General features: G+C 45.0%; 1 protein-coding gene across 2 annotated transcripts; it reads left to right on the top strand.

Moving 5' to 3' along the window:
* Positions 1-2291: 2291 nt before the first annotated feature.
* LOC128726912 (putative phosphatidate phosphatase) lies at positions 2292-13813 on the top strand. 2 transcript variants are annotated; one of them, XM_053820759.1, is made up of 7 exons: positions 2292-2647; positions 7006-7112; positions 7216-7257; positions 9788-9811; positions 11027-11215; positions 12686-12865; positions 12932-13813. In XM_053820759.1, exons 1-7 carry the CDS (start codon positions 2350-2352, stop codon positions 13220-13222), a joined length of 1131 nt encoding a protein of 376 aa, XP_053676734.1. In that variant the 5' UTR covers positions 2292-2349; the 3' UTR covers positions 13223-13813. The 2 variants fall into 2 exon arrangements, with proteins under 2 accessions (XP_053676734.1, XP_053676733.1); XM_053820758.1 differs by lacking the exon at positions 9788-9811 and having other exon boundaries at positions 7216-7260; positions 11012-11215.
* The last annotated feature ends 9451 nt before the right edge of the window (positions 13814-23264 follow it).

Below are 23264 nucleotides of genomic sequence, written 5' to 3'. Positions count from 1 at the left end.
AGAGTATAGTTATAATAATAGTGACATAGTTGAATGAAATTGCACATCGCTATACACGAAAGGAGTTAATATGAAACTATTGTTTCTGTTTAATCAAATTTGCATGGTGTAAATATCTATTTCCATAAAAACGAGTGAAGATACAGAAAATGTGGGTCTAAACAAACCATACAGCACTTGCATGACCAACTTTATCCAATCAGTTGCAATGTTTGATGCAATTTCTACAGTTTGTTAACCTCAAAATTTAACTTTAAATAATGTTAACTCACGACACATCCAAGCACAAATTATGATGATCGTTATGTTCATTAATGTTGTCAAATCCTGTACCAAAATGATAAATAAAACATCGTAACGAGCAAATCATGCTTTTAATCATACTTACTATACTAAAAGAAAAATGAAAGCGAGAGCGAGTATCATTCGAGAGACCATGTACATCATAACTCAAACATTAATTATATAATGAATATTTAAATAAAGATAATGTATGTTTTGCTCATGTTTCAAATATATTATAAATCATCATACTTTACTGGATTAAATGCGGATGCTGTTACAATGAGAAAATTTTTACGTTAAATCAAAGTTACAAGAACTACGCCAGTTGAATTGCTTAAACACTTAATTTATAACACTTAAAAAATTACCAAATTATATTTGCATCTAAAAAACGAGATAGAGAACTTATGTTCTGATATCAAATGATTTTTCTTATCTTGAAGATTGAGAACTAACCAAATGCCCTCACCGTATAAATTTTTGTCCAATTCATATCACTCTTTGATTCATTTAAATTTTTCATTTTCAATGCAGGGCTGTATCGAATCCAAACGTATCTTTTTTAACGATTTTAGCATAATTTTAAATGCACCTATTATTTTTTCTAAAAAAGAGCTTATTTTTAAAAGAGTTAATTGTAAGAAATCTTATCAAGTTTTAACAGATATGAACTAATTCAAAACATGATCTGTCAGTCTCAGATGTTAGGGTTTTAACAGCCCTTGAAGTAAAATGTCAAAACATATGAGACTTTATAGTCACAGCGTATAAACAAAAGAACAAAAACACGTAAAATATATAAGATGTAAATTAAAGCATTAATTTAAAAATAGTATTGCTCATACAATGCAATAGGATAGCAATCTTTGGAATAAAGATCACTTTATAAAAAAAATTAATGGAAAAAGATTGTCAAAAAGTAAAATAGGTGCATCATTATGGCTAATTCGAGTGAAAAAAATCAAAACTTATAAAACACTAAGAAAATGGCAGAAAATAGAAACGCGTAATAGAAAAATGATTAAATTTTAATCTTAGCTTTTTTTAATTTTCGGTAGTCTATATGTCCGAAGATGTCCACATTGTGAAGCATAGTGTTGTGCTGCAGAAATGTAGCACAAACCAGCTCTTACACTCGGCTCGCGGTTTTACATCTCAGAAAACGAAAACAGCTGCGTCCGGGAGAGAATTGTGTCCGTGGTTCGTCTGTCTGCGCGTGCGATAATGCATCCGCGGGTGTGAAACGATTTCCATTAAATCAGTGTCCGCGCGAAGTTAGTGATAACGTGTGTAATCCCAGCTAGGCCGCAGAGGATCAAAAGGATCGAGCGGTGATTGAACCGAAACAACCGGTTGTGTTATTCGTATGCACCCCGCCGTATACGAAGGCCGCTAGTGATTAACGGTGGTTTTGGCTGTGCGAACAAAACAATAAACCCAAACGTCCGTGTCGGTGAATTGTGGCGCTACATTCCAACGAAACGTCGTTGACCTTGCCCGTCCGCAAGAGCGCGTATTCGAAAACGAAACGAAAAACGGGTTCTGACCTCGAATCGATCCTCGCACACGAAGGTAAAGGTAACGAGTTCAAGGACATCTCGCGCACAGCATACACCGTGCGCAGGAGTACCCGATCGAAGAAGGGTGCAGTGAAAGGACGCTGGAAGGCGAAGGAAACATTGCAAAAATCTAGCACACGCCCATCCACCGGTTTTGGCTCGTTTCTACGCCCGATTTTACCTGTGTACCGTTGTGTGGCGAGCATTTACGGGTGTCAAAGGTGTTCTGAAGGTATTTTCCCACGGCAACCGTGAAGCTGCAACGCGTCGATGCACAGCGCAGGTGGTGCGAAAAGCGATTGTTTATGTCAATCAATAGGTAAACAACGGAAGACAGTTGATTAGTGGTGGTTGCAGTTCATGCTAGGTGTAGAAGTGAACTCGCGATTTACCGTTACCATCTGTAGAGCGCGCAGCCTACTGTGAGTAACAGTGTGCGTACGTGTTCCCCCCAGCGACGTGACGTTGTGTTATCGTCTCTGATACTTACGTTTTCAAGCAATAAATGTACCACGTTACGGTTGGTGCCACTATCAGTGAAGAAGAAACGCCGTTGAAACACGACGAACGAATCTTTCCACGGCAGCATCGCGAACGGCCACATCAAGCCGCAGTAGTGGCCTATTCCGAGGGTGCTTTTAGCGGTAACATTTCAGGCAGTAACGACAGCTACACCTGCAGCTTCCCGAGCGAGCAGCAACCCATCATAGTAGTCGATCGTGGTACCATCGAGCTCAGCGCCATGGATGACACGAAAAAAGTGCTGCTAAAAGTGGGGCTCGATTTCCTTATCCTGTGCTGTGGTGAGTTTGCGGTTTGTTTGTTAGCTTAATAGGTGTTTTTTTATCATCTAAACACTTGTGTCATCTGTATCGTTTTATAAGTGAACGTCAATCGATATGAAAACGTGACTTAATCTCGACTGGGAGCCCTGCACCAAAAATGTTATCTTGATGTTCAGTGTCGAACCGCGTGAATGCGGATATTTAAAAATCAACCTCATGGCCTCCTTTTACCCGATATGGAATGTGCAACCTTCTCACTGACCGTAGCAGGCGGCATCCGGTGGTAGTAGCACGCGGGAGTCGTGTTGCTTATTTTTGCATTTTGAATGACATCAATCTCTACCTTCGGGGCTGGCATCATTGTCTACCGGCGGCACGGCACGCTGAAGGCAAACGACAATTTGTACCGCATCACGTTGCGATGAAAAAAAATGGAAATCAACTGAGTTCAGAAGGTTGGCGTTACGATATTTTGGTTTTGTGGCGGACGATTGTGTCATCAAAACGTGCGTGAGGAATTTTGAGAAAACGTGTACATTTTGCATGTAAATCCATCACAATTTCCTTTTTTTGGTGATCCCCAGGTGGAGTAATGTTGTCTACTATTTATCGGGGTGGACTCATTAACCAATGTAGCATAATTTAAAAATAGAAAAAAAAACTATGCTAGACACACCATGCTTCTTTAGCCATTATTTTTTTGACTCATGCTGGGAATCGGTTTTGAGAACATGAACTATTTTTAGTCAACCTACCTTGACCGTAGTCTAGGGCTTATCGTGGCTCGTCATGGTGATTCATTCTGAGGGAAAATGTTGTTGTACCAACATGAACTAAATTGAACATACAGAACGAATATTTATTCAACTTACACAAACACTCAACTCGCAGTGCATTGTTTATACGCGCTAATGTGTTTATGAGTACAAAGGCATTTTTTACTCCGGAAATAAAAAACCATTCGATCTGTTATCATTTGATAAGCGAAGATTCCAATTGAAGATTTGCGGGGAATCCCGCTATTGTTGCTACAGTGTAGCAGAGATGTTCAGTGATAAGTTTATAATTGCCAAACCTGTACCTGTTGCTTGCATGGCACATATCCGGTTAAAGCTCTAGATTAGCGTTAAAACTCTCCATATTTTTATTTATTATCCCTCAGCCAACAATCAATATTAATGTGGTTTTCGCCTAACGAAGACGTGAAACAATATAGTGGATGATATATTCGCCGGCGCTGTCACGTTGCTTGATACAAATGTAACGCGTCACGTTTAATGGCCTTAGCGAATAATTGAAATATAACGCCAGGGGACGCACTTCTACCCGAAACCTAATATCCTCAAGTTCGCCCAAGTCTGGCATTGCCGGTGGAGGCTGTTGCTGTTGCTGCTTCTACCCCACATGGTCGTAAGACGCCGATCGCATAAGCATCTGCTCCTTTCTTGGACCCAATTGCTCTTAGTTTGCTTCCCATCGACCAGCTGAAAAAATAATCAACCCCCCCCCCCCCCACACGAAGCCCAACCGGAACGGGTGGTTTTTATTTTTATTTTTAAAATCGCGAACAGCTTAATTCTACGAGACCAGGCGTGTGTGGTTTGACCGACCAACAACGGGTCGCCACACACGGCTTTGACGCGCTTTTTCGTTCCCGTTTCGGTGTGTTTTTTTTTCTTCCTATAGTTTACTGCCATTGCCATAGGAAAGTATCAATCAATCATCGCACAACCGACGGACATCAACACATGGTTACCCAAACGGAACGGCCCCAACCGGGGTGGGGGTCTCGAAGGGCTCGAAGTACAAATAACTAGACCACATGTAGGGACATGGCCGCGATGGATTGGTCTCGCACACATTGCGATAGCACGCGATTCACTTTCACCACCCGTGAAAACGTACGCACTCCCATGGCTGAGCGTTAATGTGCAGCGCGCAATCAAATGGATCATTTCCGTCGGTTCAATTGCACTCTGGAAATGCACTTCTCGCTTCCCAACTCGAGTTTCTCTCGTCCACTTCTCGGTAGGGTGAGGAAATCGTGCGCCACACAGACACCACAGAGTGGTTTCAGCCCCAAATATTTCCCCATCGGCAGCAAAAGTCGCTTCCGTAAGGGCACTTGTTGGCAGATCGCTCAAGTGCCCTTCGATCGCGGAGATTCTTGTCACTCGATCAATGTGCAGTGTTTTCCCCACTTGTTTCTTTGGTCGTATTTTGTCCCAAAAAGTGGTCGTTTTAATGCCACCCGGAACAAATCAGCTGGTTGTCAAATTGCTTCCATTCGGCGGAAACATGTTGCTCATATTGTACACTAAGATTGGTATTAATTTAGGCATTATTTATAGCTCCAGTAAGTCTGTATCGTGGTTGAGTCCCCAATTCCCAGCGTCCCATGAGGACGATGGCAGATTGCGATTGTCAAACATATGACGCAGACGATTAAGTAGGTGACGCATTTCATGACACATTTTATCAACATCTGTGCCAGGCACTCACGTTTGTTTGTTTTGAGTTGATAGTACGGCATTCCTTACGCTTATCAATATATCCCTTAAAAATCTACAGAGTCACATCATCGAAACACCTTCAACAAGAACATATTATTGCCAAGTAAATGGTTAATATCAATTGCTTTCCTCATAAATTCATGTTATGTTTCAGATAAATCATACTTGAAATTGTTAGTGTTTTACAACAAATGATACTAGACAAGCTGAAGTAAATCTAAAAGATAGTGAGAGTAGAGTAGATTTCTATTTTCGATTAAACCGAAAGGTCGAAATTCCCTGCAGCGAATTTTGATTCCCTAGGCGCGAATGCGTTAACATTGTCTTCTGCTAGTAAAGACCCTCCGAATGCAAGGAACGCATGCAAAATTAGTCCACATTCGCCGGTGGTACATGGCGATTGATTGTAATTTATTGTAAATTATGCTATCGCGTATTGCTGGCTGGCTTGATTGCATCGTATCGCTCCGCTTAATCGGAAGGAGGACACCTAGTTGACTGGCGGTGTGAAGCCTCGTTTACATATAAATTGCAACACGGGTCCAAACTAACCCGCGCTCAACCGTACAACAGCTTACATTTATTTATCCTTTCCACGGTTCGTCGCCTACCTTTGACAACAATCGAGGCAGTATTACATCGCCGTTAACAAGCGGGTCATAACATGCAAAATCCAACATCAGTATCCGGTTCCATTTCTTATACCGTCTCATCTTACTTGCAGCAGCTTTCGATCGTATGATTCTCCGCCTTCTCCTCTTGCCCATTAGCAAATTATTGGAGCCGAATTCAATTGACCCGCAGTCAACCCCCAGCGCAGCGGGAAAATCTTATCCGGAATGCCATTGCATCCATAGCATGGCATAGCTTTGCATACACGAAAGCCTAGAGGCACCGCACGGTAACGGGTGTTCTTCGGGAAGGTTATTTATGCAAATATTATGCAAATATTTGGCTTTCCTTCGCTCCAGTGCACGCATAGGGGAAATACAAATAAGGCCTTTTTATAAAGCAGCTCGTTGGCGCAATTGCTGCTACCCGTGCCTGGGCGCACGAAATTGCTGCAAGGCATAAGCGAAGATTGTCACGTTTTTATGCCACCATCCAATTTTCATCCCTGGAACAACCCCCCTGCTGGCTTTCACCTTCCCATGGCAGGACCCAGTAAAACCCGCTTGTGTGGCCAGCGATGCATAGTAGTTCGGGCTTCGATCGATCGATCGATCGATCGATTACCTTCGGTGGAGTGTAATCAAATGTTTCATACTGCGCCATCGGTGGTGGTTAAGGAATATATGGTGCCTGGATCGATTGCTTTTCGATAACGTTTGCCTTCAGGCATGTCCAGACTTTACGTAATTCATTAAAACTGCTGACCTTATAGCAGAAAGTAATATACCTAGCATATTATTATAATTACAATTTATTTACTTTTGATTAAAGCATTGTCATGATGAAATATAGCGTACCAAAGTCCTCTGGGGTGGTATTCGTTTAAACGGATAAAATTTTCTTTATTTCATTATTGCAAATAATTTACTCATGATTTTATAACACTTGATTAGATTTGTGATCTCTAAAGCTCAAATTGGATTGATGGAAATTCGCGGAAAGATATCTTATCGCCTCTGAAGCTAAGTTAGCTTTAAGATACAAGAATCCTGGACTTAAATTTCAAATATTACAAACCGTATGAATCATGTCATTGTTGTCTGCAGCGACCGAGGTCATTATAAAAATAGAGATGGCTTAGGTTGATACTGTCCTTATCGCTCTTTTTTTTCAATGACACTCCAACGAACAGCATTATGATTACAATTTCTTTTTTCCCTTCGTTCGTTTGCTGCTCCCGCTGCATTTCAGTTGGATTTCCCATTCTAATCTTTTTCCTGGCCGGCGATCCGTTCAAGCGAGGGTTCTTCTGCGACGATGAATCACTAATGCATCCATTCCATGACTCAACTGTTACGGTAAGATACCTTCCTTTGGATAATCGCATGTTAGCTACCATTCGGTTTATTGATATTATTAGCGCAAAGATAAATGTTCAATGTTTGGTTCATTTTTTTCCAGAATTGGATGCTATACATCATCGGCATCGCACTGCCGGTAGTTGTGGTAAGTTTTCCACCCTAATAATATATTTCTATTAATTGTGCTTTTCCCCCGTTTCGAGCCGACATGTCATCGCCCGCGTTTTTCTCCAATTTCACCGATGTTCACCACTCATAATTTATAACCCATCAACAACGGCATCGTTAATTACTTGACCCGATCGTTAAAGAGCACGTAGTCCCAAATGTAGCCCCGGGTCCGGGAATCGATATTTATTTGTTCTCGCTCGCTCGGTGTGTTAATGTAATAAGTTTCCGTGGTTGAACGTCCCATCTTCCCGCCATATAGCGGCCTGTCTTCACTGGAAACCCGCGGGTCTAAAGTGACCCAAACCAAAGTGTGTAACGCACCACATTGGACCGGCCGAAGCATGCTGGTGGAAGGATAGAATGCAGAGAGAGAGAGGATAAAAAAATTAAACAAACGTGTTCTAAGCAAACGAAGGGGGGAAACCACTGAACGCAACAACATGGGAGAAATTTGTTAAACGATGCACTCCTCTACATCGCTTCATCGCGCTATGCCAAGAACGAGCGAGGGATGTATCGGAAGGAACCTTAAGAAGCGCCGTGGAAATGGATGAGATGGAACTCCAAACAATTCCAACGAAAAACCGCCACCCGAAAGCCGTACGCGGACGGATACAGTGTGGCAGGTTGTTTGTTTGTACGGTTGGTTTCGTATCGTGCTCCTCTTTGATGCACCGAGAAGCGTTTCGAGGCGAGATTCTAATTATTCGAGAGAAGGAAACAAAAATTGGGGAGCCACGCCACGCCATGGAAACCATGGAAGGGATGGATTGGGTGTTTGCCCTCGATCAACTTCCGGACATGGCGGGAAATTGGATAAGAATTTCGTCGCCGGGAAAGAGTGCACCACCGAGTGCATGGTGCAACAAGTGCACGCGCTTGTTTGTGAGACTGAAACTAGCACAGTTTACTTTCGCGGGGGATTTTTTTTTGGTTATTTTTACGTAAATGTTTACGCTTTCTGCTGTTATGCAAATAACCTACCACAAGACACGTCGGTTTTATTCCACCGTGGCGCTCATTTACTTATCAAATCCTTCGTAGAGAATGGTTTTGAAAGCATCCTGTTGGGAGATAATGCTTTATTGCTGCATGAAGTGAAATCTCCTTTCATAAAACTATCAGAGAGTCAAACACCCGAAAAGGCATGACAACATCCTTGTTGACGTTTTGATCGTCGTTCCATCCATCGCGGCCACGGTCACGCTAATGCAAAGTATAATCGCATGAATTTAGAAATTCGTCATGGTCGCAGTTCTGCGAAATGATTTTTACGCCTTCTCCGGCGGGCCAGGGCCACGGTGGGCTGTCTTTTCAGTGATGCGTTTAAGGTTCAGGCGAACGTACGTGCCAGCATCGTCGTCGTTGCATCCCGTCGACGGTTTGGAGGACCATCTCAAGAAGAGAACCGAGAGAAGGTCGTGCTGGTTCCGCGTCCTTTGTTTCAGCATTCTGATACGCCCATATATCGTCGTCGTCGTCGTCGTCGTCTCAGAAGACGCAAGTACCTTAGCTCGAGCGCATTGAAGCGGTTTCAGTGCTTTGATTTTCGTGACGATACCGCTCGAATCCGTCTTGCTAGGATAGGCAAGGGTGCCAGGAGTCTGTGTAAAGGAGTTTCTCCTTTTTTTTTCGTCCCCCATCCTTCGTTCGCTTTCACAATATTGATGAGGAGAGAAAACTGGTTCCCGATAAGTTAGATGGTTTCGGTGTGGTTTTTCCTCACACAACGCTCTCTCGTCTCTCAGGGTTAGTTTATAGCACACGTACCATTAACATTCGCTTGTGGGCTGGGTTTGCTAGCTCAAATAGGTTGTATTCCACACATTTGCTTCCCATTCCTGTTCAACCCACTTGCGGTGGGTTCTGACCGATAAAACTCGTCTCGGGCCTGTTCGTTTCACGGGGCAACTCCATCAGGGCTTTTTGGATTGAACCCCGTAACGTTGAGTTTGGGCAAAAGGTTCGAAACAACATGTTAACAGAGTTACAACGGGTGTGTTTTCATACACACACACGCGCGCACGCAGACTAACAGTCAATTAGTATTCCATAGCTATTTGTGCCATAAAAATAGAAACAGTTTTCTTTCATCGCACGGTGGTAGAAATTTGATCCACGTGAAGGAAGCGCCCACGGCATCCGCACCAAGCGTATGTTTGCTCCCTGGGACCGGATATAAAACGAAACGTTTAATGGTTTTATCCGTTGGACGAGATATTGTTTGTAAAGGTTACGCGTAAAGGTGTACCTTATTGCAGAAAAATAGAGCTTCCGGAAAAAGTCTTTTACTACAAAACGGGAGTAAATGGCGTGGATTCACGCGGTAATGAATAAAGCTTAGTGTTGTACTGTAAATTTGTGAGACCAAATGAAACATACTTATCAAGAAAAAAAAAGAAGGCGCATCGATTTATGTACCACGTTTAAAGTCTGTCTCGTGGACGCTGGTAAATATCGTGGGATTTACGCCATGGCAGCAATAAAAAAGCGAAGCTGAGTTAATCTTCCTTACATCGATAATAGTTGATTTACAAAAAAGACTCCACGTTCCACGGAAACGCAGGCGTCGCCTTTGTGGTGTTGTGACATAAGTATGAAAAACGTGGCTCCAGGTCACGGGTATGAAATATTTTCCACACACCATATCCATCCGAACGTCGTGTGTGCCGCAAATCGATAATCTTTCTCGTCGCTCGCCATTTATCATTGATTTAAATGATCTCTTTCGTGTGCATTTCCGCAACGTAACGCCCCAGGAACCCAGGTCCTTCTTCTTGCAGGGCAAAAGCACAAAGTTCCCGTCTTCCTCAAGGCATCCGTGATCCTCGATCTTGCCCCGTTTTCTTCACTCTAGTCATCATAAAGCACAACCAACCGACGGCGTGCTCGAGATTCACGTATCGCCGGTGTAGATCGTTCGCAGCGAGCAAAAAGAGCGCGTGTGCAGCAATTTGTGGGCCCCTGTCCTGGCTGCGACAAATTTATGACCCGCACAAAATTTGCCCATGAAGCGTGCGCGCGCAACGGCTTACGGATTGTAATTCATAGATAACCGCTACGACCAGGTCTGACGTTTCGCAGGGCAAACGGGCTTGCTTGAGGCGTTAAAAAAAATGCAAATCATAATGCAGTACGGTACGCCTTTTGCCACGCTTAATTTTGCTCCAACGGTGCGCTTCTCTAGTGGTGTGTGTCATTCGTGCCTTCGCTAAGGATTGGGTTGTAAATGATGCACGACCGAATCGTGGTTCTCGTCCTGTTAGTAATCGGATCTGTGTCCGTTTGGTGGACGACTCCGCTGGTTCCGGGATGGGAAAGGGTGCATAGAAGCATTAATCTAATTTACGGAACAGCCACAGTTAGTCAACGATCACGCTTTTCATTCGGTCTCCCCCTGCTCGATTGGACATCCAGACTTAGGTACTCTCGTCATCTGACAGCTCGCTGCTGACGGAGCAAAATTTAGATCACCGTAAAAAAAAACGTCCACGTCAAGTCCCGTGAAGTCGAGCCGTACCATGCGATTGCAGTTGATTGACCTCAATTCCTTCCATTTCAGCACGCGGTTCCCTTCTGTGGAACTCTCGCTTTTACAGTCCCCAGAGGTTCCCCAACAGAGGGTTTAACGATCACACTCTCGCCCTAATGCACTCCCGTTTCGTTTGATGCCGTATGCCACTCTTCAAGCGCGACTTTCATTTTGAATTTTCTTTCCTTTACAGTTTGTCATCACGGAGCTTTGCCGGGCGCGCGTGAAGAAGTCATCGGAAACACCCCCGCTAAAGGTGTGGAACAGGGACATTCCATATTGGGTCGTGCAGGCGTACAAATCGATCGGGATGTTTGGTTTCGGAGCTGCCGTTAGCCAGCTGCTGACGGACGTTGGGAAGTACACGATCGGACGCTTGCGGCCACACTTCTTCGACGTAAGTTATCGGATTGAATCGATCGTCGTCCCAAAGGGCTGTTTGGGGGTGGCGTTGTGAGGACAAAATGCATTACGAACATTGTGTACCAAAACGAACGATCGAGTGCAGGCAGTTTCGGTCAATAATGGTGATGTTGCGTCCCATTAGCAGCTTCAAAAGAGCGGAAAAAACAAACGTCGCGTCTTCGATTGATCGCAATAGGAAGTGCATCGCAAACTTCCTTCGCGTCAACACAATCTCCCTTTTCCGGTGTGCGGAAAAAATGCCGCACACGGTGCCAGAGACCCGACCCGATGGGTCTTATCAATTTGAACGAGCCTGCCGGTACCGTGCGTGGATGTATCGACGCTGCACCCACTCGAACAATGCACAATTCAATTGTTACTAACGACGCCGATCGAACGTTCACAAGAAGTGCACTTCGATGGTGGTGGGCAGTGGCTTTGCCACAGTGCCTGGGGGTCCCATCGCTTCCGTTCGTTTCTTAAAGAATGCCGGTTCAAATCAACCCGGTGGGATCGTTTGAGTCACGGTTTCTTTCCTATCAATTGTTCGTGCTTGAAGGCGCGCGTGGTGCCACTACGAATCGAATGGCGCTAATGAATGAGTGGCATCTACACTTCAGGGCCACTTAGCGGACGACATGCGTTCACGATGCCCTGCTTGTTCTGGTGTGCGGCGCCGTACTGTTTGGTGAGCTTGTTTAGAGTCGTGGAAAAAAAAATGATCGCGTAAAAAGGTTACACACAATTGTTGTTGAATCACTGCCACCGAGCCCCCGTTTGTCGATGTTTCTAAAAAGTAGGAAGAAGTGTTGGTTTCTCCCTTCTTATGAAATAAGCATTCAATTTTCTGTTGAAAATATGTTGGTATTAAATATCACAAACATTTCCGAAGAAAAACAAACTGAATGTTGAAAACTGGTATAAGATCAACGCAAGGATTACGTTTCCAAGTTACATTTTGTCCGCTGAACAATTTAATTTTCAGTTTACGTTCACTTCATACGATATACAATTGTTTGAAACGATATTATTTGCTAAAATGAATTTACTTTTCTTTTCACCGTTTTGATCCTTTTGAAATTGATCAATTTTTGAGAATGATCCAGCTACTGAATGACGAGCTTTTACGCGACATTATGCATGTGAAAACAAACACTGTCTTCGCTATCGCTTGATGTGTCTTTTGCGTCATCGTTTAGCAGATTCGATAACGAGATAATTTGCAGAGAAAGCTTCCCAGGGGTTGCTTATTAGTGCTGGATGTGGCTGGTTAATGTCGTTTTTTTTCCTTCATTACGCCTTCCCCTTCTAATGAGCGCCAGGGCCCTAAACATTATGATCGTCGAGTTTGTGAAACACGGTGATTAGCTGATAAAGATGTTGTGTGAAAGCGAACGCGAACTATACATGTACGTACTCTTATTACCATTTCATGGGTTTTTTTATGGTTGCGATTTCGCAGGTTTGCCGTCCCAGGATGCCCGACGGGACCACTTGCGCCGATGCTATCAATCAAGGAAGATACATAACGGACTTCATGTGTACCAGCGAGAAATCCACTGCCCGTATGTTAAAGGAAATGCGCCTGTCATTCCCGAGTGGCCATTCCAGTTTTTCGATGTACACGCTTATTTTCTGCGCCGTAAGTATGCTGCTGCGTGCTGCGTTGGATCCGTTCATTATTCCCGCGTTTGCGCTCTCGTTGCAGATATATCTACAAGCCCGCATGAACTGGCGTGGTTCGAAGCTGCTGAAACACTTCTTTCAGTTTCTGCTGATCCTGCTCGCCTGGTACACCTGCCTGAGCCGTATTTCCGACTACAAGCATCACTGGTCGGATGTGTTGTCCGGAGGCGTCCTCGGTGCAACGGTAGCGATCGTCGTGTCCAACTTCTGCACCGACTTGTTCAGTATTTCAAACAAGCGCGCCTTGGCTGGTGGCCTGCCGCAGACACGCTACGAACTGAGTCCAAACCACAACCACGGAAATGGAAACTAAACGAGAGTGTGACAACAAATCCCTCCACCCATCTCGCGACCATTGAAATTGCTCGGGGTTACGTTCTTCTCCCAACGGTGAACATCAGGGTCCTTGCCAAATTGTGGCAAGAGAAGTGAGCATCGAATGCACTCTTACTACTCCTTCGGGGAAAATCCATTCGGGATGCCAAATGTAGCGCAATTTGCCCCGCAATATTATGTCCACTAGCACGGCATCGACCACGCAGCGCAGTAGTGAGAAGTAATTTATTACGTTTATTCGTTAAGCTTTGCGATAGCATGTAGGCAGTTACTTTAGCATAATCCAGATTAGCATCTAGTTCAGTCCAGGACCGACCGAGAAGACTAAAGGCCAACGTAGGAAAGACATTCTACCATGCAGCCGCCACCATGGTTGGGGCTGAGTTTTTGATTAGTGTTTCTTCAATGCTCGGTCGACTTTCCAAAACTAAGGCTGCTCGCAGTAAGATACGCGTAGTGTTTTCTATTAGAGCAACGAAAGTGGTTGTATATTTATCAATCGATTAGACGCAAATACTTTTTACCTGTAATTATCTGTCAAATGATAATAAAAATATTATTCATTCACCATCAACTAATGAGTCTTTGCGTGTTATTTTCACATTACGTGCATCATGGTTTAGTACAGCTAAACATGCTCCACGCTTCATTTGATAAACCCACGATATCATCTAATTGATGATCTACAGGAAATATTCGCTCATACCTAATCCCAATTATCTCCCGTGTAACAAGAATGTGATAGGAATTTAAGATATTATCAGCAAGGAAACAATATTGCATTCATCTAACAACAACTTTTGGATTAGTGGATGATTACCCAACATTTGTAAAACGTAAATTGTTTGAAAATGTATGTAACATATTGGGATTCTATAAAACACTAGCAAGTTTCATACTCTGCCATGAAACACATCTCAAGGTCTGCAATGCTATAATTTATGTTCTGTATAGTGCACGTTTTATGTAATCATTTTGATCCGTGGTTTAGCATTCGATAGAGTACCGGTGTATTACTGCGAATAATTCAATTTGACTGAACAGTCCAACAACACCTCAATTACCAGTCGCCCAGATTCACAATTCGGTCCACTGGTGTTTTAGCGATAACATAAAAAGTATAGGAATAGTTCCTGCATACATGCTGATGGTATTAAATAACTTCAAGTGTTGTTATCGTATCGTGACGAAATTGAAGCTGCATTGCATTGAATATTTCTCAAATCCTAGGTTTACGAAAACTGGTATAATTTTATAACCTATAAATCGGTACATCGGCCTAAAGGTATGTTTTTAAGAATATCCATCTTTCGCCTAAATGTATGCAATTCCGCATAGCATTTTCCACATCGCTATCATACAGTGATCGATAATAATTCTTTCCTTCTCGTAAAAAATGTTGTGATCATCAATTGAAGCATACATACATGAAGCAAGCATACATGCGATGATTTAAAAAAAAAACAAAAAATTATGTTTAACAATTGGAAATTGATCAACTATGAAAAACCTCAATATGATCCAATATTGAAAAATATTGGCAAAAATAAGGCATATATCAACTGAACCTTACAATACAAAAATATACAAATTGAATATAGAATTCCAATCATTATTTGTTCGCAAATTTGTTTATTTAAGTTATTTTCTCCAAAAATACTGCCTTTAAGCCCCATAATATTTTGCTGTAAACAAGAAAATTTAATTCGTAAACTGGAAACAATGTTGAATCAGGTCACTCTGAAATAAAAACAACAATATTCTGAAATCATACATTCCAAACTTCTGCAGAACATGGTAAGACATTCGAAAAATCGTTTAAATGGCACGTCTGCAAGAGTATCGAAAATAGATCCTATTAAATAGTTCACATTTTTTCTAGCTTGTGTAGCTTTCCACTCAAACGTATGACTTCAAGCAGCCCTTTTGTACCTAAAACTTCCCCCAGCTTGCGCCTCCCTCGACACGTTTGCGTGGTCTTTAGCAAACTTTTGCACTGGCCATGCGCAAGATGCATACCGTCAGCATAATACAACATTCCACAGCTTTCATACGGCGGTGATGATCGCATCGATCATGAGAGACGCCCGCTCTTTCCCATCCATCCGAACGCTTCCGCGATTCTCTCTTCAGCGGGACACACACCGTAGCGAGCTTTCGTGGTGCTTAACTCGCGAGATGAAACGCGGCACCAACACCGCGAAAGCAACAGCACTCCCGTGCTGTTGGACTGTTTATAGTTGTGGCTCAGTTGTTCTGCTGTAGATCAGTTTCGAAGCAGCGATCGCGTCAGATGGAAGCAACCGGGAAGAGTTTTTGATCGTACGTTTTGCAACGGTGTGAAAGAGAGAACCGAAAAAAGGGGTGAGCGAAAGGAGAACGTGGATTTTGGGGAACTGCGCGAATTCCGGCTAGAGAGTGTGTGTTTTGTTTTTAAAATTTGTGCAAAAATTTGTGTGCTTTGTGTGTGGTGTCCCGTACCGTGCGGAAGTTGGCACACCGTGCCATTTCAACCGTGCTCGTGGTGCAGTGCAACAAATAAACCCCAAAGCGGAACCGAAAGGCAAGGAGTGCCACAGATCATAGGACCGGAACAGCAGCAGGAGGGCTAATTAGACACTCCGAGGCGAAGTGTCAGCAACAAATGGAAACCGCGGAGGACGATTATCGTCGATCGAAGAGGCACAACCACGACGAGTCAGTGCCCCGTGATGAGCAATCAAGCTTCGTCGTTGGTGGCTAGCATCGCCGGTTCAAGTTCGTCGTTTTGTTTTCGGTCTAGTTCTTCATCGACATCGTCATCATCGTCATCAGCATCGCCATTCGGCGAATGATGTCCCAGATCGACCCGAAACACTAACGGTGCGCAGTGAATGGTGATGGCAGTTAGAAGGAAAAAAAAAACGGGAGATTAAAACCCGCTCCGTGGATTGGAAAACCGTGAAATCATCCCGTCGCACTGATCGATGGACATCTCGGTCGTGTTACATCATCGCAGATCGCCACGCCAAAAGATACTCGTTCGTTTTGCGAGAATGAAATTCCAGTGCTTCAGTTTTACAGCTCACACAGCTCGAATATTGCAATTTATGTCCATGCCCGTGCATTTTCTTTTACGATCGTTTAACGTATGCTCCTATAAACGGTTTTTGCGAAACGTGTACGATCGGAAACGCATTCCGCATGCCAGTGATGCAGGGATCAACCCCTTATGCCGTAGTGGTTGTATCGTTGAAGCGGTCGTTTACATTACATTGCACCTGATATCACACCGGTTAGACAGATCATCAAACAAACCTCCTTGCGATCGCTGATCGTGTCTAGTAGCCTGCCCTCCTGAGCCAAGAAGTGCACGTAGTTGATCAGCAGGGGTTAAATTTTCAATTTTTGCTTGGACATTATTGAAAAAGGGCCTAATTTACGTGACGGCGCAGAAAGCAGAAAGGTGTAAGAGCAATGGAAAAAAACACTAGAAAGGGAAAAAAAACTCACACATTACCATTCTTAGCAAGCGATCATGCATTCAGCGTTACGAGTGTATTGTGAGCCCGGCTGAGTGTTGAGTACGTGCGCGTGTCGTTTTGCGGTGCTGGGAACAATGTGTGCGCCTGTGTGGTGAATGCGGAAAGTCAAAAGAGCGTCCGAGCGAGAGCACCGTGATCGTCGATCCGCGATCCTCCACGGGTGCGCGGTTCTCTCGCTCCAGCACTGGTGGGTAGGCTTTTCCTCGGCCAGTTTTCCCGCTGTTTAGCTTTTATTTTTAGGTTACCGTAGACAAAAGCCTCCGCGCACAGGTGAGAAAAATGCTAATGCTCGCAGGTGAACGAGATGGGCGTAGAGCGAATGAGAGAGAAAGAGAGAGAGAGATAGAGCAGCCAGAGGGGGCTCCAGACTGGCGAGAGCGCGAGCGAACCATACAATCATCGCACAATAGCGCCGACAATGGCACACGGTTCGGGGTTTGTTGTGAAAACTTTTTAGGGGAAAAAAAGTGCCCCTTTTTCGGCGGATGATGATGGCAGACATTTGGAAATCGGTTCGTTCGTTCATCTCGTTGACTTGCGAGCCCTCCCGGGACCGGTCTGAGACGACATCGACGAAAGACTTAAAGGCGGCAGCAAGCGACGAACCCGCTCAAGTGACGAGGGCTCGGGAAAGCCTTTCGAGAAACGGTTGGGCCACCGGAGTTCACCCGGGCGGCCAATGAGGTGGATTTACCCAGACGCAGTGCAATTTCTGGCTCATTGCTGAACCATTTTGCGCTCGTTTGGTTTGGTGGAAAACTTGCGTTTGGGAGGGGGGGGTTTGTTTGCTTGTCTTGTTTTATTTTTTTTGAGAGATAAATGATGCCGGATGGGGTAACAAGGGCACACGCTCGGTCTGCGCGTGCTATTGAGACATACAGCTTATTATAGCGCAATTTGGTAAAGCAAGGAACTGAATATTATGCACCATTTTACCCGTGATTAAAGATAACCTGCTCGGAAATCCAACATGCACCGTCAAGCTGACAATGAGCTACGAGTTCAAGCGGGTTCGGACGAGCTCAAGCATCGTCTGCGAATGATAACGAATGGTGCGCTCGAAGATCGCTAACGCAGCGTATTTCCATTATTTATTTCCTTTAAACTCACACTCTTTGGACAGATTTTCGTGCCCAGCTCATTACGCTAGTTCGTGGTTCAACTATTGGTGCAATGGAAGCAAAATACTCACCCGGAAGCAAAACGGAGTGGAATTAAAAAGTTTTTAAATTTGAGCTAGCTACCTCGGAAGAGGGAAAAAAAACAACGCGCCCAATTGCACACATCGTTGCCCACCCAAAGCGAGCATTCGAAAAAACAAAAAGAAAACAAAATTCAAGACAGGAATACATTATACCGAGGATCGTCGTCGTCACAAGCTGTGCTTTTAGAGCACCGTTAAGCCGTGAAATAAAACACAACCCACCGGCCACTTTCCGGGGGTGGATCGCAATCGGAAAAGGAAATATGAAATCGTTTAAAAATTCGTCCACCTCCATATGCCACCCCGGGGGCATCGAATGTGTGACAAATATTTGATCGAGAACCTATCGCTCGATCGTACACCTATTCGGTTCGAGATCCGCATATGTTGCGGCACGCGTCACGAGGGCAGAGTGTCAATAAAATACCCAAACGATCTCACTCACGCATTTCGATGTTGGGAAAGGCGTAGGCCAAGGCTCACCGAAGTTTCATGTAGTATTTTTTTTTTTTTGCTTTGCTCCAGCACGTCAAATGGGTGCTGCTATTTCGAGCATTCGCGCGCATAAAACCGCCACAGAGGGTGGATCGCGATCACCCTGTGCATCGGGCAAATAACACGTGTTTCCTTCCAAACCACTCACCTCACGGTCGATGTGCGTCGATAAACCTCCGTACCTTCGACGATCGCATTCCACCATGCACGGTGACCTCGAGTGAAGGAAAATAGCAAAACACCTCACCCCATCGCAAAAGTCGATCGATCGGTTCGATCGTTCACATGGCGCGTTTCTTTGCCCGAGCACCCAGCGGATAATAATACATTTTTAATTGCCTCAGCCGGCGTGTGGGAGGGTGTGTATTTCCACCCTCGACCATGACAAGGGACCTTGCCCGGGGACTCCTTCGCCTCCCATCCGGTCGCCCACCTTCGCGATCGGGCTCTCGCAACCGGAAAGGTGAATGAAAAGGCAACCCACCCGACGTATGGGTGCGCGCGTAGTGTTGACCATTCAACTCCTGGTGACGGAAGGTTTCTGAGGTTTTTGCTGCTTCACCCAAATCCAGAAACCATCCACCGCTGGTCGTGGCAGTGGCCGTGGCGATCGAACCGAACCGAGTGTTTCTTTGGACGGCGTAAGATTTCTGAGGCATGGGCGGATCGATCTCACGGGTGTGCATATATGTTTTTTTTCTTTGGTTTGCGAGCGAGGTTTCGGTTCGCTTTCATTCACCCGGTTTGCGTGTGTGTGTGTGCTGGGGTGTTTTTTTTTTACGGATTGCCGTTTCAGCATCACGCCTCTGCAGCTTTGGGGCTGGTGGCGATGACGATTTCGGTGACGCTTTGGCCGTATAATTCATCGGAATCCGGACTTCCACTCCAAACATAGCCGCGTCTATGGGGGTGGCGAGAAAAAAAGAATAAGCTTCCGCAACACCTTCTTGGTGGGGATGGTTCTTGGTTGGAAGGTTTTAAGCGCTCAGTGGCACGTTCGTTGTTCTTGATGGTGCGACCAAAGACGAGTCACGGTCTTTTTCTGGATGCTGTGAAAATAATCACGCACCGACATTCGGACATTCTTTACTCAGCAGCTCATGAGCCAACAGACGGTTTTTGCTTAGCACGCTTAAACCCTTTAAAACGAAATGGATTAGAATCTTTGTTACAGGTTTTTTTGTGATTTAGGAATTTCGGAATCGCATAATTCATAAATTGAATTGAATTCATAAATAAGAACAAGGGAGGACTGCCCGAGTATCACTCAAAAACGAAAAAAAAGTTGGCAAAGTAAAACTCGGGAAAATCTGCATAACAAATTCTCGTGTATAAAAGGATCAGATTAAGTTTCTGAGGCGATCCTGTTTACTCTGGCTGGCTCTTCAATTATGACAAAGATAAAAACTAAACAAAATCCTGGATAACAATTACGACTAGCAATGGAAAATTTACGATCCTCTTTGCTTTCTTAATGCCAATAGAAAATGTCTTATTTCCGTGTGTAAGACATCCCCTAATTTCAAACAAATGAAAAAATAGCTAGAAAAGGATATTGATACACACAAACACACACGCGCGCAAAAAAGCCATGATTATACAACTCCGACGTAGCTTCCCCTTTCCATTTGTCTCATCCAATTTCCCGACACTTGGTTTCGCGATTCCGCCCGTGAAGATCAATTTGGGGAACGACCAGAAAAAAAAATCAATCTAATTTATCTGTCCGTTTACCGAACACATTTCGTAATGCTTCCGACCATTTCAAAGCTGCATCGCGCTCGATCCTCACTCAATTTCGATCGCGTATGCTCCATACGTGTGGAAAACGCCCGAGGAAACGTGGCGTTTGAGGGAAACACCTGGTGTACTGCCAAAGTGCATCATAATTCGCTTCGTTTACATACCCACCAACCGGCCGGAACCGAGCGGTATGACACGCGTTTTTTTTTTTTCACCGCGCGGTATCGATCGTCGGATTCAATTTCAAACCGATTCGGCAGCGTAGGTGAAAGCGGTGATTCCTGTTATTTGCGTGCGGTTTTTTTCTTCTTTCATTTCCTCCCCTTATTTTCATGCAGCCAGATCCCTCCCCCCTCGATCATGCTCTTTCGTTTTTCATTTTGGCAAAGACCTGGCGCAAGATTCGATTTTATTCACCTACAAAAAAAAAGCGGTTGCCCACGGTCGGCGGATGAAGGCGGTTAAAGGCTCCTTTCGCGCTCTCTTGCCCGCGGTTGGGTTGATTAACATTTTTCTAGCGTTCGATTAACTGGCCACTGGCAACAGGCAACGACCGCCGAAGCGTTGGCCAGCGAACGAAAGTGAGAATGATGGAAACGAATTTTTGTTTAAAGATGTTCATTGATTTCTTTTCCACGCCATTTGTGATGTGTGTGTGTGTGTACATGTTTTTTCTCGCTCTTTCTCTCGCTCATCATCAAATACCGGCTGCTGATTTGGTTGAGCCGTGTAGCAACATATTACACACCGCGAGTGCTATGTAATCGCGCGAAATGGTTTTATTGGCGCGTGTTATCGGATGACCATTTACCGGTGCGGTGGACGCTCATTATCGCCCCACAAATGGCATCACGATTACGACCCTCATCATCATCAACAACATCATGATCATCATCTTTAAGGCGCGATGGGGGGGGGGGCTGTAACATTGCAACGTTTTGCGAAGTAATTGAATCCCGCGATCGCCCCCCCGGGGCTCGATAGCAATTTTTCGAACATTGCAAACCCTATACAGACCACAGGCTTCTAATGCTGCTTTTTTTTTTGGTTTCTCCCAAAACGCCTGCCAGCACCACGGCCTGGGGCCAATAAAAATCACCTGTCCGTAAAATTAATAATGAAGATAAAACAGCAAACCCAGCTTCGTCATGCTTTCGTTTGCCCACATTTCGCTTGGCTCTCGGCTGGCTCGCGCGTTATTGCAGCCACCGATCGTACAGTTTTATTTCCAAATCTCTATCTCTATTGTGCAACGCACAAACCGTTGGCTCATCACACCCACGAAACCGAAAGGCCGATCGCGAGTGCTTGCGATGGGGAGATTTTTTTTGTTTTGGTTTCTCTGTCAGACCAAAATCGGTGGCCGAGATGAAATTCGATCTGAGTGGCACCGAAATCGTTAACGAGGTGGGAATATCTCGCTCGCGTTGGGACGATAACACGAGCAATCCGATAAAAGCTCGATTTCACGATCCTCGATCGAGTCCAACGAAAACTTACCGCACATCTGTTTGTGTTGGGGATGATTTGCTAAAGGCTTGACGATTTGATAAAAGCCTGTCACTTGGGAATCGCGAGGATCCATCGCTCTAAATCACAAAAGCTCGATTTATAACCACCTTATTACGGGTCAAAAACGCACCAAACCAGTGAGGATTTGGAATTGTGTGGCATTTAATGTCACACCAACTACGCGCCGCAGCTTTCTCACCAAAAGCCAGTACACCAAAGTCGGCGACAGGCTGGTTTTGGGCAAAATTCGCCTCCAAAGCCGCGATCACAAGCTCGCTAATGAAAATCCATTAACAGCGATCGTTTCCCGAATGCCGCCCAAAACTCGTTATGTGCTAGGCCGCGCGTGTGTGTGTGTGTGTAGAAAACGCACGAAAACACCCTCTTTTGGTTGGGGTTTTTGGTCCGCGAAAGTACGTCACCATCGTACGTACGTACCTGTTTGGCGGCAGCTTCCTGTTTCCTCGTCGGAATCGAAACAGGGTGGCGCAGAACCACCTTCCATGGCCTTCTCTGGTATTTGCGGAAGGAAAACTCTTACTTTCCGCCTTACCGCGTTGCCAACGTGACCGGTGTGGGAGCGAGATGGCACGAATCCACCCAACGGAACCCTAAGCCATTCGCAGGAGCCATTCGATCCCTTTCGATCGCATCGGGACGCTAATTGAACAATAGAGGATGCTGTCGTATGATTTACGGGGCTCGGGGCCACGGAATCAATGGAATAGAAGATGAAGAAGAAAAAAATAAGCAGTAATAATCACAGTGATAATAAAACCGTAAAGGGTGCAACCGTTCATGGCTCGGTGAATGCAAAAAAAAACGCCACCCCGAAGTAGGCTGAGAGCGAAAAAGAGCGCCAGAGAGCCCGAAAAGTAGTAAACTTTCTCCACTTGCAGGCTGGGCTGGCTGGCTGGCTGGCTGGCATGAACGGGCAGGGCTGCCGGAGAGAGAGAGAGAGAGAAAAAGGGCCAAACAGGGAGTGATAAATTAATGCGAACTTTTCCTCTCCACTCCCCCCCCCTCCCCTTCCTTCCTCTTCACCGCCACAAAACGGGCCGAGAGAAAGGAACGGAGAAAGGCATTCCAACATCTCGCATGGGAGAGTGGCGTTCAACAAGTGGCTTGAAAATACTTGAACCAGCCAGATAGGCACAGAAAACCAACCGCGCAAGCTGGGAGAAACGATTTACGCGAGCGCGCGATCGAGCGTTTTTTTGGGGTGGACTGTTTCCGGCTAAAGGGTTGGTACCGCTAAGGGTTGGAAAAGCCGGGCCAGTAGTCGCGTAGCGTCATCCGAACCAACACACGGCGGACCAACAGCTTCGGTTTAGGGCTGCGTCTTCGTCCCCTCTAGACGCTTCTCCAAACCCAAAAAAAAGGCCCCTCACCCGTGCCATTCTGGCACACCACGCGTGCACACATACACCCCCCCAGTTCCGGCGCGCTTACGTGCACACAGGCTCCCGCGAGAGCCGTTTTTCGCGAAGAAACTCTTGCTCGGGCTCCAGGGCTCCGGAAAAATGGAATGGAGTGAAACG

The sequence above is a fragment of the Anopheles nili genome, chromosome 3 (assembly GCF_943737925.1).
Source record: "Anopheles nili chromosome 3, idAnoNiliSN_F5_01, whole genome shotgun sequence".
Taxonomy (NCBI): domain Eukaryota; kingdom Metazoa; phylum Arthropoda; class Insecta; order Diptera; family Culicidae; genus Anopheles; species Anopheles nili.
This window is presented reverse-complemented; position numbering and strand designations above follow the sequence as displayed.

What these genes read in the sequence shown, in the direction of transcription:
- LOC128726912 (XM_053820759.1), top strand. Translation starts at nt 2,350, where the DNA reads ATGTACCACGTTACGGTTGGTGCCACTATCAGTGAAGAAGAAACGCCG. An exon ending in TCCATGACTCAACTGTTACG is followed by an intron (nt 7,113 to 7,215) that starts GTAAGATACCTT and finishes ATTTTTTTCCAG; the next exon opens with AATTGGATGCTATACATCAT. An exon ending in GCATCGCACTGCCGGTAGTT is followed by an intron (nt 7,258 to 9,787) that starts GTGGTAAGTTTT and finishes AGCGAAGCTGAG; the next exon opens with TTAATCTTCCTTACATCGAT.